This window comes from Lolium rigidum, chromosome 2, assembly GCF_022539505.1.
Source record: "Lolium rigidum isolate FL_2022 chromosome 2, APGP_CSIRO_Lrig_0.1, whole genome shotgun sequence".
Taxonomy (NCBI): domain Eukaryota; kingdom Viridiplantae; phylum Streptophyta; class Magnoliopsida; order Poales; family Poaceae; genus Lolium; species Lolium rigidum.
The window spans coordinates 4,941,326-4,957,903 of NC_061509.1; the positions used below are offsets into that span (position 1 = coordinate 4,941,326).

Consider the following 16,578-nt stretch of genomic DNA (forward strand, 5'->3'; position numbering starts at 1 on the left):
ATCAAAGGCTTCATCCTTCGTCTTGAGCACGTCCAGCCACATGTACCTGGAGCGATCGTCGACGATGAGCAGGAAGTAGCTGTTACCTCCCTCTGTCGCTGGCGTGATCGGGCCGCACAGGTCGGTGTGGACCAGCTCCAGGTTCTTGTCTGCGCGGTACGATGTGGCCTGAGGGAAAGGTTGTCGATGTTGCTTCCCCAGTGCACAGCCGTCACACACCTGATCCAGGCGATCGAGCAGTGGCATACCGGTCACCATGTCTCGCCTTCCCAGCTCGCGCAGCGAACGGAAGTTGAGGTGACCGTAGCGTGCATGCCACTGCCACGCCGGATCGGCGCCGCTGGCGATCAGGCACACGGGGCGTGCCGACGTGAGATGCAATACGTAGAGGCGTCCATGGTTCCTCTTCACGCAGGCAAGGAGGCGATCGTCGGCGTCTCGCAGTCGGAGCCTGCCGTGCCGTATGTGCGTGTCGCAGCCCAGCTCGTCCATCTGCCCTAGGCTGATGATATTGCTGCGGAGGCGAGGGATGTAATACACCTGAGACAGTGTCAGATGCTCACCGTTGCGACACTCGAACACGATCGTGCCCTTCCCCTCGATGTTCACCTCCGTGCCGTCGCCGAGCTTCACCGCGCCCGTCGTGCCGATGTCGAGCTCGGAGAAGATCTCGCGGCGCCCGGACATGTGGTTCGAAGCACCAGTGTCCAGGTACCACGACGTGTCGCAGCGGTCGTCCTTCATGGCGACGCGGGCCTGGGAGCGCTCCTCGTTCAGAAGAACGTGCTCGGCAGAGCTCTCCCTGACCGTGGTGCCCGCGGACACCGTCGCGAGGAGGAGGGACTGCTCCTGTCCCTCGTCGTTCTCACGTGCCAGGTTCGCCTTCTCCTTGCGTTGCCTGCGCGGCTCGGGGCAGTCGCGTGAGTAGTGTCCGGCGAACTTGTTGCAGTTGTAGCACTTGATGGTGGACATGTCGCGGTCGCCGGCCGGCGTGCGTCCGCCACCGTCGCCGCGAGGCTTGTCCTTCTTCTTCCCCTTACGATTCTTGCCGTCGCTGCCGGAGCCACCAGAGTTCTGGCCTTGCTCCTTGCTGCGTGCCTTCCACTGCTCCTCCGTGAGCAGTAGTTGGCCATCGTTGCCGTTGTTCTGGCCGAGGTCGTAGCGATCCTCGGCCGCACGAAGCCGCCCGATCAGCTCCTCCACCGTGAGGAGACTGGTGTCGAGCAGGGTCTCGATCGAGATGGCGACCTGCGTGTACTTGGAGGGAACCACTTGCAAGAATCTCTCAACAACAGTTACCTCTTCCACGTCGTCGCCGAGGATGCGCAAGCTGTTGGCGAGCGTGTTGATGCGCATCCCGAACGCTTCGAGCCCTTCGCCGTGCTTGAACTGAATCTGAGCGAACTCCCTCCGCAACCGCTGTGCGGCGGCCTTCTTCACGCGAGCGACGCCAAGACGCATGGTCTTGACGGTCTCCCACGCCTCCTTCGAGGTCTTCTTCGCCGCGAGCGTGCCCACCATTCCTGGCGGCACCGATCGCAGTAGGGCCCCGAGCGCTGCCTTGTCGTTCGGCACGCTCACCGGGAATCCCTCGACAGCCTCCCAGAGAAGGCTCGCCTCCAGGTTGATCTGCATGACCAACGCCCACTCCATGTAGTTTGTCTGGGTGAGCATGGGCCAGACGATGGAGCTGCTCGGGGCGGCGCGCTCTTGCACCGTCCGCTCGTGGACGATGATCTCGTTGCCGTCGCTCCTGCGGACGGTGCTCCGTCCACGGCGCCGCGCCGATCGTGACGGCGTCCGTGACGTCCTGCCCTGTGCAGCTCCTGCTGCCGCTGCGTCCGCCTCCTCCTTCTCCTTGCGCAGCCTCTCCTTCGTCGCCGGAGAAGCGCTCGACATGGTCACCGGGAACGATAACCGCTCTGATACCACTTGTTAGCGCTGAGATCGCTCAGCTCACACACGCAGAGAGATAGGTAGAGGATTAACACGATGGTTTTGCGCAGCGCACAACTGATGCTGCTTTTCGTTTTTCTTCCTCTTATTTGTAGCTGTTACAAACGGAACAAACTACTGATCCTAAAAACCAGGCCATGACCAGGCATGCCGTTCGTGCCATCCCACGAACTCCTGACCAAGTCCTACACTACGCTATGATGCGTGCGTTTCGCCCGCGCCATCCCACGGCGTCACGATCACAGCTAATCCTAATCCAACTCGAGAACAGGCTCTCAGAGCTAGACGTTTATTTTCAGCTATCCTATAACTGAAACTGTCTAATACAGTTAACTGAAGAAACAACTGTTCGTCAGGCTTACAGTTCAACACAAAATGTGCCAGATCCACGCACCTTGTTTCTGTCCAGTGGCGCACCTCAGACGTTTAGGAGTGGCGCACCATGAAGCTAGTAGTGGCGCACTACCTGGCGCGCCACTGCTAAGCCAAATAGCAATAGCGCACCACTAGTGCGCCACTGTAGCAGTGACGTGATAACAGTGGCGCACCACTAGTGCGCCACTAATGGCAAAAACAGGTGCGCCACTGATTGCCTGTTTTCTAGTAGTGGGCACTGCGTATTTCAAATACTCTTTCCGATTTATATTAATTGTCGCTGATGTGGATGTATCTAGATCTATTTTAGTTTTAGATGCATCTATATTATATTACAGACAACTAATATAAATTGGAGAGAATAAAAAGGTATCTAGTTTGCTTCGTTTGAGGTGGGTGGTGAACATCAAATTGAAATTGCTCTTGTGGATGCAAATGTTCGTCCGGGCCGTTTTAATTCATTTGTAGTTAAATTTCCAACCTAAATTTCATCGGTGTAGTAAACAATAATCTTGCAATAAAATAATAGTAAGTTTTTTATTACTCAGGTGTTGGTGTCGCAATTAATAATCTTGCAATAAAATAATATTAACCATGAGCTTCGAAGAGGTGTGTGGTTCATCTTCTCACGAGTTGTCGAGGACGTTTTTTACGAAGAAGTCGATCGACTCACTGATGGTTACCTTCAGGGCAACAATTATGGGTTAATGGACTAACTATTTTAAGCAAACAACCAAAAATGGTCCATGATTTCTTACCGGGAAATTGGCTGAATGGGTCGTGGGCGTAGTGACTAGTGGCTGGTTCCGATCGATATGGCGGCGGGGTAGGTGCTATGGCGAGGCTTGCAAGGGCACTCGACGCCATTACCAAAAAGTGTCCTCCGATGATGTGTGTGCCAAACAAAAATGTTCTAGCAATGGCGAGCGGCAGGGCCGGTAGCGGCCAGGCTCTAGGGTTGCAAAGGGGAAGGGAGGGGGTGTGAATGGTCGAGGTGGGTTTGGTCTCCCTCGCAGGTGGGCCCATGGTCGAGTAGAGGAGGAAGCGCGTGGACTTTTTTGTTGTCCACACCGACGCATCCGTGGCACATGGGCCGTGGCGCAGACATCGGTGTCGACGAACCATAAAAGGACGGGAAATTTTGCTACATTGACATCGTTTTTCCAGCATTTGCTGAAACACACCGCCAGATTATACCTTTGCCAGGTACAATTCTAATTCTGCAACATATTTTCCAGAACACATCCCCTATTTCAAAACTGAAAGTTTTGCACTTCTGCTAACCATGCTATGACTGGTTTAAGGTACAAAACTTTTCATTTTAAGCCAAGTGATGTGCTCTGACAATTGTATCACAGAATTGCAATAGTACCTAGCAAAGACAAACGGTGTGTTTTGCTAAAAGCTAAAAAATAACATTGAAGTATTTTTTTCCATAAAAAGAATGACACGAAGCATAACAAACACTTCATAACTCATCTTAATGCAAACATATTTATATGCTTTATTTATTGGCACGTAAGCTATATATACACACAGTGTAGCAACCACTTTATTCCCGACCGAAAAAATTATTATACTCACTCTATCCCATTAAACATGTTAAAATTTTGTTTAAATTTAAACATATGTTTAAATGTATTTAAATTTAGATAAATTTTTGACATGTTTTATTGGACTGAGGGAATACTCATCATTCGCCATTAAGTGAACGCAATTCTAAGTTCAAAAACCTAATTGAACCTTTCGATAACTTGATCAAATTTATAGAAAGAAAATAAATCAACCGTAATTAAGGAAAGATGCTGCACGTTGTCCTATATTGGTAGAGGGAAAATTGGTTATTTACCCAAAACTTCAGCAGCCTTGGATCATCTACCCAAAGTTCATTGTACATTGGTAAATAACCCAGCAAGGACTTTAAAGCAAAATAACAATTACAGAAGGACCCTGTCTACAAGTGGTCACGATTCACGTAAGAATAGGATCAAACAGATCGAAACCCAGCAGTTCAGCATACCTACGTGCGCCTCGAGTCAACGTCGTTCGCTGCGGCGGACCGATCACCTCAGCCGCCGACGTCTCGCAACCGTTCCGACGCCGTCCACCTTCAACAACATCGTCCGCTCGTGATCACCGCTGTTGTTGCTGTCCGCCTGTACATCCCGCCACCGTGTCCCGCCGCCGTGAACCTGTATGTCCTTGATTGCATCCTATACTTCTCCTATTTCTAATGCTGTTGTACGGCCGGACTAGCGCACTTGATTAGTATCTTCAGTTCAAGGGTCCAATATACTTCCAGGATTCATATTGATTGCAGCCGTATGAAAGCCATATACTTGCTAGCTTGTGATTAGCTGTAGCTCATGCATGCATGTAAAACCCAGCCCACACGCACGTACATAAAGATCTAATTCAGAACTTTGCTTTTTATAAATATGTATAAGGATCATATGTACCGTCGGCATAGAAAACGACAGTCAGTCTTCAAATATCACGCCTTTTTTGACACACATATCATAGAGTCGAGATGCATTAACTCGTTCATTTTAAAAAATCTTTTGTGCTGCGTAGGACATGTCAGACGCTAACGACAATATTGAAGACAATGATGCTAATGCATCGACAACAGGCTTTGGGACTGTGGACTGGTCAAGTCTTGTCATTGAAGAAGAAGAGGATGCTGGATTTTAGGTTCCCGTTGCCGAGGATCATTTGTTCGCTTTTCTTGGTTTGAGGGACGAGGATGAGCGACCAATGGAAGCCACTTCATTAAATGATATAAGTGTTGATGGCACTAATATTGATGTTGCAGGCAACACGAATTATGAAGATGTTGACACTGAAGGTGCAGCCATCCCAGTTGATGATCATGTATCTGAGGAGGAGAACATGGATTATGACATGGATAACCCAACTATGGAGGAAGGAAGCACCTTCCCTTCCATGGAGGTATTTAGAGTGGCAGTAAAACAATATGCAATTACGGGGGAGTTTGACATAGGAACTCTAAGATCTGAACCGGGAAGGTTTGAGGGAATTTGTAAAGCTGAAGGATGCAAGTGGAGGATTAAGGCTAAAAAAGTGCAACACGAGGGTGCTATCATGGTACTAACCCAGTTGCTGACTAATGGCCTTTTTAAGTAGATGTCGATGGAGAAGTACATTTCAGTAGATTCTTTGTTGCACTCAAGCCTTGCATTGACGGATTTTTGAGTGGATGCAGACCATACATAAGCATAGATTCGACACATTTAAATGGCAAGTGGAATGGGCAACTAGCTGTGGCTACAGCTTTGGATGGACATAATTGGATGTTTCCTATAGCGTTCGGATTTTTTGATGCAGAAACTACTGAAAATTGGACATGGTTTATGAGCCAACTCAAAAGGGCAATAGGTGACCCCCCTCTACTGGCCGTGTGCACAGATGCTTGCAAGGGTTTGGAGAATGCAGTGAAGGTCGTTTTCCCCAATGCCGAGAAAAGAGAGTGTATTAAGCACCTTATGCAAAATTTTGTTAAGAAATTCCGCGGTAAAGTATATAACCGCATGTGGCCAGCAGCTAGAGCATATGAAAGAGAGATATTTGATCACCACATGACCAAAATATTTGCAGCAAGCGTTAAGGTAGCACCATACCTACTGGAGTACCATAATTTGCTATGGATGAGGTGCATTTTTTTAGCTCTTGTTAATGAAATGTTCATTAATTTACTCTTATTGCACACACTTAATTTATCTTGCTTTTTCAGGTGTGGGTTCAATCCAGATATCAAGTGTGACTCCATAACTAATAATCTTGCTGAGACATTTAACTCTTGGATTAGGGAAATAAAGGATTTACCTATTGCACAACTAGCTGACAAGTTGAGGGAGAAAATTATGGTGCTTTTTAAGAAGAGGAGAGCAATGGGAGCAAGGTTGCAAGGTAAGATACTACCAGCTATTATACAAGAGTTGAATGTACGTTCTAGAGGATTAAGCCATCTTAAGACACGTGCATCTAGTGAGTGGAGTGCCGAGGTGAAAGATACTACAAAAAATGACCTTCGCCATGTAGTTAAGTGTCTTGCACATGAGTGTACTTGTCTAGAATGGCAGCACACAGGCAAGCCATGTCGACATGCATTGGTTGTATTAGCTGCACAAAATATCAAATTGGAAGACTTTGTGCATAACTACTACTCAGTGGCAAGATTCAGAGCAGCATATCAAGGGGAAATAGAACCACTAACAAGCAAGTCTCAGTGGCCTAGTGTTGATCCTGGATTTGTGTTGAAACCACCAATATCCAAAAGAGGGAGAGGGAGACCTAGAAAACTGAGAATGAAGGCATGTACAGAAAGTGGTTATCAAGGAAAGAAAAAGGTTCAAACGGGAGGCAAGAACAGATGCAAAAGATGTCAACAGTTAGGACATAGGCAAGCTGGTTGCCCTTTAAATGGAACAAAGAAAAGGTACAACGCTCCAATTATGCAAATATTTGTGATTTTTCTATGTACAATTATATGTGCATTCAACTTACAATGTGCTTCTTGTGATAGGAAAAGTAGAAGCAAGAAAAATACAGTACCATGGGATCATGCAAGCACAAGTAAAAATGGAAACCCTGCTACACCAACGAGTCCTAGACCGAACACTAGGAGGTTAATATTTTGCATATCACTCTTTCAGTTGTTAGTACATACAACTTGTGACATATTTTCTATTTTAATAGCCAATCTGCACGTAACAACTCAACACCTATAAGGACCGATGATGTCCTTGCCCAGCCGTCGGCGAGTCCCAGGCCGTTCACAAGGAGGTGAATATATTTTTCCAAATCATTTCATTTTAAGCATGTATTTTCTGACATCTTATCCCACTTTTATAGCCAATCTGCACATAGTCCTTCTACACCTTCTACACCTATGAGGATGCATACCCCTGGTCAGCCATCAATAAGCCCTGGACGTGTTACAAGGAGGTGATATATTGCATTTGATAACTCATATTTTACGTAGCCTTCGCATTATTTGTGACATCTTCCTGATTTTTGAAGCCAATCCGCTCTTTTCGGAGATGGGGGATCCCAGCTACCGTCCACAACCTCTCCAGCAAGAACTCCAACAAAAGCAAAGACACAAACTGCCAAGAAGATTACTCCTAGGAAGAAGAGGAGAATAAATTAGAACTCCTTGTTCTTCGATTGTTTTCTGATGTGTAAACTTGACTATATTTACTTTTTTTGTGATGTACACTTCTCCCAACTTAATTTATTTTCGTTTTTGGTGAACTTGTTACTACAGATTTCTCTATACGTATATGCCTATGAATGCAATCCATGGTGAAAACCTTCGTTTGGTCATATATATATATTTAGTGCACATATTATTGTTTGCTGCAATCTTGTCGTTCAGTTTTTAAATTTATGTCGCAATCTATTTTCCATTAATCATCAGAACGGACGGGCATGCCAGCCATCACAGAAGAACTAGCTTTTAAATTCGTGAGAACATTGAGTTTGCACAAGCACCGTGCCCACCAAAATCCATGCTAGTTAATCAATGTCCAATCGATCTCGGCTCGAAGGAGCATCCAGCTAAACAATTTCTTTAGGTAGATAGCTAGTCAGATTGTCCTTGTAGATTATATTTATGGAGGATGGAGCAGAGCAGAACGTTTTTAGCCTTACGTACGTCTGAAGTGGTTTTGATCCAATCTAGGAGTACGTTTAATGGCTAGCTCTAATTAGGGTCCTGATGTAGTTCTTTTTTTACTCTCAAGTCCTTGCTGGTTATTTTACCAATGTACAATGAACTTTGGGTAGATGATCCAAGGCTGGTGAAGTTTTGGGTAAATAACCAATTCTCCCGGTGGTAGAAGGGGCCATTATCTCCTTGGAAGTAGCCATAGCCCGCGCTAAGGTTGTTGTAGCCATAGCCATGGTTGAAATGCAGAGGAAGAGGTGGCGGCGACGGTAGCACCATCGGCGCGAGCGCATGGCCGACGTCACCGCCCATCAGCTTCATCGTGGTATCGACCATGCCATCATGGCCGCCGTCGGCGCCGTAGGTCGTCGCGAACGGGGCGGAGCAGTCGTAGTGATACAGGCTGCCGCGCAGCCTCATCGTAGTGTCCAGGGTCAACGCATGGCTGCCGGTGCCGCTGTCGTCGGTGAAGGAACCAGAGCAGCCGAGGTAGTCGAAGAGGTTGTTGCCGGCGCCGACCTCCATCAGTTTCATCGTGGTGTCCATGGCTTCCTCCTCATGGCTGCCAGAGGCATCGGGCGTGCAGGAAGGACCGGATCCGAGGTAGCCGAAGAGGCTGCCGCCGCCGGGGCACTGCTGCATCATGTCCTCCTGGGCGAAGATCTCGTGCGCCCGCACCGCGGCCTCCGCCTGGACCCTCTCGAGCGCGCCAAGAGCGGCATGCAGCTCCGGCAGCTCCCAGCCACGCAAGTCGCCGTCGATCCGGACGCCGGCCGCGCGCATCTTCGCCTCCAGCTCCTCCCCCCTGCGTAGCTCCGCGTCGCGGGCCTTGATCAGGTCCTCCTCCTTGCGGAGGAGCTCGCGCAGCTCCATCTGGCGCGTCGCCTTTGCCGCAGCCTCCTCCGTGTTAGGGGCGGGGCAGGAGGCGTAAGGGTCGACGAGGCGGTCGAGGACGGCTTCCAGGGAGCCGTGGCCGTAGGTGTAGGGCTTGCCGGCGGGGGAGAAGACGATGAGCCCCACCTGCGCGCCGCAGAGCACAGAGAGCTCGAAGGCCTTCTTGACGAGGCCGTTGCGGCGCTTGGAGAAGCAGACCTGCAGCCTCTTGGCGTCCTCGATGCGCTCCATCGGGATCTTCTTCCGCCCCTGCGTCAGCTTCCTCCTCCTCCCTCCCTCCTCCCCGTCGCCGCCGCCCTTCTCAGCCGCATTCTCCATTCTCTACGACGCACGTACAGCCGGAGCGATCGAGCAATGGAGAGACAAATTGATTTACGTCGAGGGTATATGCGACGACGACGTACTATATGTAGCGAATCTGTGAGCAACTATCTAGATCTCTCGAGTAGATTGGAATTCAAACGAGAATTGTTAGGAGGCTGGCTGCAACCAACCACCCCTTCAGCCAGTACTCCACGGCATCGCCGCTTAATTACAACTCAGATAATACTCGACAACTCCCACGGTTCTAGCGTTCCACCTTATATAGCTACTCTACTGTTCACGTGACCCAATGGCCATCTGCCATCCAGGAAGGGACCCGCTTGTCACGCTTGGGCCGGGCCGGTGCTGGACCGCCGTCTTCAGATGAAGTGGACTTCTCCTCGTGCATAGCTGGACCGCTGACAATCCCCTCCTCTTGAAAAGCTGCTTGTCCCCAAGCAGGTGCATAAGGAAATTGCTGACGAAGAGCGTCCATGTCCTCCCAGGTCGCCTGATCTTCAGATCCACCGCTCCATTGCACGCGAGCTTGAGCGACCGTACGGACTCCCTTCTGGCGCACACGCTGCTGCAAAATTCTGACTGGAATCTGAAACAAGGCGTCAGGTGGAGGAAGGACCGGAGATACCTGCTGCGCCGGTCCAATGCACTGCTTCAGTTGGGATACATGGAAGACAGGGTGGATTTTGCTCGTACTGGGCAACTCCAACTTGTACGCCACTTGTCCTACACGTTCCAGGACACGGAAAGGACCGAAGAACTTGAATGCTAACTTGTGATTTGCACGGCGAGCAACGAGACGACCGAAGATATGGTTGCAGCCGCAAGAAAACCTCGGCGCCCACTTCGAATGTCCTCTCGGTGCGATGCTTGTCAGCCCTGAGCTTTCATCCTCTGCTGCATCCGGAGGAGGTGCTGACGCACGGATGCAATGATCAGGGAACGCTCCTGGAGCCATTCTTGCACATCCTGGGAAGCTATCTTGTCCGTCGCAGTAATGCCAAAGTAACGAGGCTGCCTCCCATACAACAGCTCGAATGGAGTTTTACCAAGCGAGGAATGCCAATTTGTATTATACCAGAACTCACTCAAGGAAATCCACTTGCTCCAGTGATGTGGTTGTGAACTGATGAAGCACCGCAGGTAACATTCCAGCGATTGATTCACGCGCTCTGTCTGGCCATCAGTCTCAGGATGATTAGCAGTACTCATCTTGAGTTGTGTCCCAGTTGCTCGGAAAACAGACTGCCAGAAATTGCTTGTAAAAATAGGGTCACGATCAGACACCAGGGACTTAGGCATGCCATGCAGACGATAGACATTGTCGACAAACAGCTCCGCAACCTTGCTAGCTGTATAAGGATGGCTGAGAGGAATAAAATGCGCATACTTACTGAACTTGTCAACGACTACCAAAATGCAGTTGTAGCCCCGGGACTTGGGCAGGCCATCAATAAAATCCATAGTAGCCACCTCCCATGGTGCAGATGGAACAGGAAGAGGTTGCAGTAGACCAGCAGGTGGTAACCGTTCAGGCTTCGCTTGTTGACAGATGCGACAACAGCGGACATAATCCTTAGTCATAGATTTCATGGCTGGCCAGCCGAAGAGGGAAATGAGCCGTCGATAAGTAACAGGGAACCCAGAGTGACCTCCTTGCGGACTGTCATGGAAGGCAGATATAATCTGTTGTTGGAGCACCAAGTCGTTGCCCACCCAAATTCTTCCTTTATGGCGCAGAACACCGTGCTTCAAGGTATAATGTTCATCCGACTCGGGATCGACTGCCAGTTTCTGCAAAATTCTCTGAGCTGTGGCATCTGAGCTGTAGCTTGCTTGTACCTTGGACAACCAACTAGGTTGGATTGTCGTGACAGAGAACAGCTGGGAGTCTGAATTCGGTCTGCGCGACAACGCATCAGCTGCACCATTGTGAATTCCTTTCTTGTACTGCACCTTATATTGTAAACCCATTAACTTGGTCAGAGCTTTCTGCTGCCACTCGGTGTGCAAGCGCTGATCAGTGAGGTGAGTCAAGCTTTTGTGGTCGGTTCTGATAATGAACTCGCCAACTTGTAAATAGGAGCGCCACTGTTGTACCGCTAAGAGGATAGCCAGGTACTCCTTTTCATATGCTGAGAGCGTGCGATTCCGAGGACCCAATGCTCTACTCACATAAGCCAAAGGATGTCCTTGCTGAGAGAGTACTGCTCCAATACCCACATCGCAGGCGTCAGTTTCAATGGTAAACTGAAGCGAGAAGTTAGGAAGTGCCAAGACTGGTGCCGTCACAAGTGCAGACTTCAGCACTTGAAAAGCAGTTTCAGTATCCTCTGTCCAAATGAACATCACACCCTTCTTCAAGAGATTGGTTAAAGGTTGACTCAGGATAGCATAATGCTTGATAAACTTGCGGTAATACCCAGTTAGGCCTAGGAATCCCCTTAATTCCTTGAGTGTTGTAGGCGTCGGCCACTCTTTGATCGTTTGAATCTTAGTGTCATCTCGTTGCTACACCGTCGCCAGAGATAACATGCCCCAAGTAAGCTACTCGCTGCTGGGCAAACGCGCACTTGGAACGCTTGACTTGCCACTGATCACGCTTCAATATCCCCAGAACCGTTGCCAGATGTTGCAGGTGCTCCTCATATGTAGTGCTATAGATCAATATATCGTCAAAAAAGACGAGGGCAAACTTCCTGAGGACAGGGGCAAGGGACGCGTTCATGGCGTGTTGGAAAGTCGCTGGGGCGCCGGTCAGTCCAAAAGCCATTACCTTGAACTCGTAGTGCCCATTGTGCGATTGGAATGCCGTTTTATACTCTTCGCCGGGCGCCAGTCGAATCTGATGGTAACCAGCCTTGAGATCGAGCTTAGAGAACCAATGTGCACCCGCGAGCTCATCCAGTAGCTCATCGATTATTGGTAGTGGATACTTCCCTTTTACCGTTAGTGCATTGAGGTGACGGTAATCCACCACCAGGCGCCAAGTATTGTCTGCCTTTTTAACCAACAGGATGGGAGAACCGAAAGCGCTGTTGCTATGCGTGATAACACCCTGATCGAGCAGCTCCTTGATTTGCCTCTCAATTTCTGTCTTGAGTTCTGGTGCCACGCGATAGGGTCTGACCGAAACAGGACGTGCGCCTGGGATCAATGGAATATGATGATCATAGAGGCGGCGCGGCGGCAGGCCGATGAGGTGCATCAAAAACTGTCGAGTACCGATCCGGGACGGATCGTACTTCCGGAGGTAACTCAACCGGCTGCTCTGTTTGGGCTTCTCCGATCGGATGAAGTTCAATTAAGGCATGTGTAGTCAGAATTTCCCCTTCACCATGCAAGATGACCTGCTGTCCTTCATGCTGGATACCGAGCCATCCCTGCTCCCAATGAGTCGTCATAGGACTCGTACTTGCCCAGCCAATCCAAGCCTATGATACCATCATAGCTACCCAAACGCAGCACCACTGAAGGTATCCGAGAATTTGGCACCATCGGCTGACCACCTGCAGATCGGGGAAAAAGGTAGTACTCGTAACACGGCGCCTCCCGCTACCTTAACCGAAGCTGGAACAGGTAAACGGTGCGAGGCCGGTCGGAAGCTTGGCCTTCTCTTCATCGATGAAACAAGCTGAGCTACCGGAATCAACAAGGAACAGGAAATCGTGCCCTGAATGTGAACCTTCAACTGCATAGTTCGTGGTGCACTAACATCCGGGCTAACTGCTGCCACAGAAAGCATCATCAGTTGCTGATTCACAGGCTCCTGATCAACTTCCAGTGTTTCTTCATCGCTATCTGTGCATGATCTCATGTAATCAATCATTTCCTGCACTACATGTAACTGAATCGATGATTTGCACCGATGTTCACGACTGTACTTTTCTCCACAAGTGAAACACAAATTCTTGGAGCGGCGATATGCTCTGAGGCTGTTCCATTTGTCAACACTATTAGGCTTCTGACTGTCTGCAGCTTTCTTCTCCTCCACGGTTCGAGAGACCCACTTGGATGGTGGTGGCGGTGGAGGTGGCGGTACAGAGATGGACCTTCTCGAGGTAGATGCATCTATTTGCTGAAATTGTTGCTGATTGTCATCACCCAATTCCTCATACAGAAGAGCCAAAGAATAAGCCACTTCCAAGGTTTTCGGCTGCTGAATTGCTACTAGAACCCGTACAGAAGACTGGAGACCATCGATGAACTTGGTCGTGTAATGAACTGGATCCGGCTTGCCCTCATAGACAGAGATCTGATCCATCAACTCAGAGAAACGAGACACATAATCCTCTATAGTGGTTTCCTGCCTGATGTGGAACAATCGCCTGCAGAGTATCGGATGCTCGGTTTCGCTCGAATCGAGCCAAGATCGCTTCGGTGAACTGCATCCAAGCTGGGTTGCGGATACTGCTGTAAGAATGCCTCTAACCAAGTTGCTGCTACACCCGGGAAGTGATCAGCAGCAAGGGTGACCCAGAGATTGGACGCCGTCAGGTTCCTCCGAAAATGGTCCTCACAACGTCGTTGCCACAGTTTAGGGTTGGATCCATCGAATTGAGGTAGATCGGAACGGAAACCAGAAGCATAATTATGAGAATCACTCCCAGACAAACGTGAGTTGTTGTACTGGCGATGAGGAAAAAAATTACGGTCGAAATTTGTACCTCCTTCCGGGAATTCGTGTGCTTGGGCACGGTTCGTTCCCCGGTTCGGTGTTCCCCGTGGCGCCCATCTGGGCCGGCGGTACGTGCGTCGACCTCCTTGGATGCGGATGTCGACGGCCTCCCCGCCACGGCTCCTGGATCAAAGCGCATCGCTCGATCCACAGCGGCCGCGAGCCCCGCGATCTCGGAGCTGAGCGTGGACTTGACGGCGTCGAGCTCGGCGCCGATGGATTCCTTCGCCGCTTGCAGATCGGCGCTTACCGTCGAGCGGACGCCATCGACGGTGGTGTGGACGTCCTTGATCTGCTCCTTGGTGTCGTCGACGAACACCTTGACCGCGTCGAGCATCTCCTTCTTGTATGTGGCGAAGCGGCTCTCGTACTCCTCCTTCGTCTCCGATCGGAGAAGCTGGTACAAGGCCTTGGATTCCGGCGAGAGATTCTCCATGGCTTCTGCTCTACGTCGGCCGGCGAACCGGGTATGGTGTGGGTGGGAGGGAAGCTCCAGATCTGTGGATCGTATGGCTCTGATTACCAATTGTGAGCAACTATCTAGATCTCTCGAGTAGATTGGAATTCAAACGAGAATTGTTAGGAGGCTGGCTGCAACCAACCACCCCTTCAGCCCGGTACTCCACGGCATCGCCGCTTAATTACAACTCGGATAATACTCGACAACTCCCACGGTTCTAGCGTTCCACCTTATATAGCTACTCTACTGTTCACGTGACCCAATGGCCATCTGCCATCCAGGAAGGGACCCGCTTGTCACGCTTGGGCCGGGCCGGTGCTGGACCGCCGTCTTCAGATGAAGTGGACTTCTCCTCGTGCATAGCTGGACCGCTGACAGAATCCCTATATGTAGTGGCTGTAGGCAACTTGGCTAAGGAAAGGAAATATATTTCGATATATAAGAAAGGAAAGAGACCGACTGATTGATTGACCGGCTGATCGATATATAGAATCTGGTGGAGTTTTCGATCTGTCAATCAGCAGAGGGAGAGGAGGAAAGGTAATGTTGGGTTGGATGATCAGATTGTCACGGCAGATTTCCATGTTTACGACGAGTAAATCGAACTTTAGTGCCAACGGTCGGCCGCCTCGCCGGCGACAGAACGGCCGTGGCCGGAGGAACGGGACCGGATTGCATGGAGTTTGCTTCTTGTGTTACTTGGTAGCATCCAGTCCAGTACTTTGTTCGTTTTGATATGAGACTCATCATGGACGTCTGTAATTCTTCCATTATAATAGGACGCAGCCCATTGGAAAATACCAGGATGCATCCGGGTGTAGGTGTATCCGTTTTCTCTAATATTAGAAAGAAAAAAAATGCTATTTAAAAATCAGCTCATTTGCCTATTGAGGTATGCCGGGTACAACCTTAAGCCCTCGTTAAAAAATGACTTGGTGGAGGGAGTGGTGTTTTGGAACATGGGAGCATATGCTCCCTATATTTTAAAATGCATCTTGCACATATTTTAAATTTCAAAAAAATTGAAACAAAAAATTCGCACGTACATCTTCATGTGCAACGCGCTCACAAAGTCGTTTCATAAAAAATGAACTTATCATGTGACATGTGTAAAAAAGACAAAATTCAGTGCTTAAAACAATGCTTTTCACAGGATAAATTTTCTCTTTTTTACATAGGTCATAAAAAATATTATTTTTTCGTGAAACTTGACGCACACACATATATTATGGAGATGTACATGTAGAATTTTTTGTCAAAATTTTTCCACACTTTAAAATATATTTTGTTGGTAGAGGGAGCATACGCACCCGGGAGCCGAATTGAATTTCCGCTTGGTGGAGGTGTGGAGAGGTTTCATCTCTTCATGTCCGTCTTGTATCAGGCCAACAGGTGAAAAACTACCATCAAATGCTTGTCATGACATATGTTGCCAACGGCGGTGCCATGTTGTGGTTGTGGGGTCGGCCGACCCCACAACTTGTTGGCTATCTTTTGACCCCCAGCTATGAGTACTCAGCCTGAACGCACATGTTACAGCCATTGTCATTCAACAATTTGGTAGAGAAATTGGTACGCAGGGACCAGGGATGATGTCCACGTGATAAGTATCTGGATTTTGTGGGGAAAATGCAAAACGTTAGAGTGAAACCTATTCGAATAGCCGTGTCCGCAGTTACGAAGGGTTGGGAAGACATGATACTTCCACCAAAGGACTTTGATTTTGGTACTTTTTTAAAATTGGTATGGAAAGGACACCACTAGGATTGGTAGTCGAGTACCTGGGAGGTGCAGTGGTAGGTGAAGGAAATTCTCGGTCATATGGAGATGATCAGAGCGGGATAAACTGGGTGACCCTTACCAATTAGTCTTATAAATAAACTCTTGTTTTGTAAAATATCTTATTCAATAAAGATATATAGATGTCATTGTAGGAGAACGTTGCATAGAAAACAAAAAATTTCCTACCGCGAACACGCAATCCAAGCCAAGATGCAATCTAGAAGACGGTAGCAACGAGGGGGTATCGAGTCTCACCCTTGAAGAGATTCCAAAGCCTACAAGATGAGGCTCTTGTTGCTGGGGTAGACGTTCACTTGCCGCTTGCAAAAGCGCGTAGAAGATCTTGATCACGATCGCTTCCGGCGCCACGAACGGGCAGCACCTCCGTACTCGGTCACACGTTTGGTTGTTGATGAAGAC

The 16,578-nt window shown here is 49.2% G+C and overlaps 1 protein-coding gene across 1 annotated transcript; it reads right to left on the reverse strand.

The window, feature by feature from the left end:
- Positions 1–8,059: 8,059 nt before the first annotated feature.
- LOC124689139 (agamous-like MADS-box protein AGL62) lies at positions 8,060–9,235 on the reverse strand. The gene has a single exon (XM_047222721.1). The coding sequence runs from the start codon at positions 9,233–9,235 to the stop codon at positions 8,060–8,062; it is 1,176 nt and encodes a 391-aa protein (XP_047078677.1).
- Between the last annotated feature and the right edge of the window lie 7,343 nt (positions 9,236–16,578).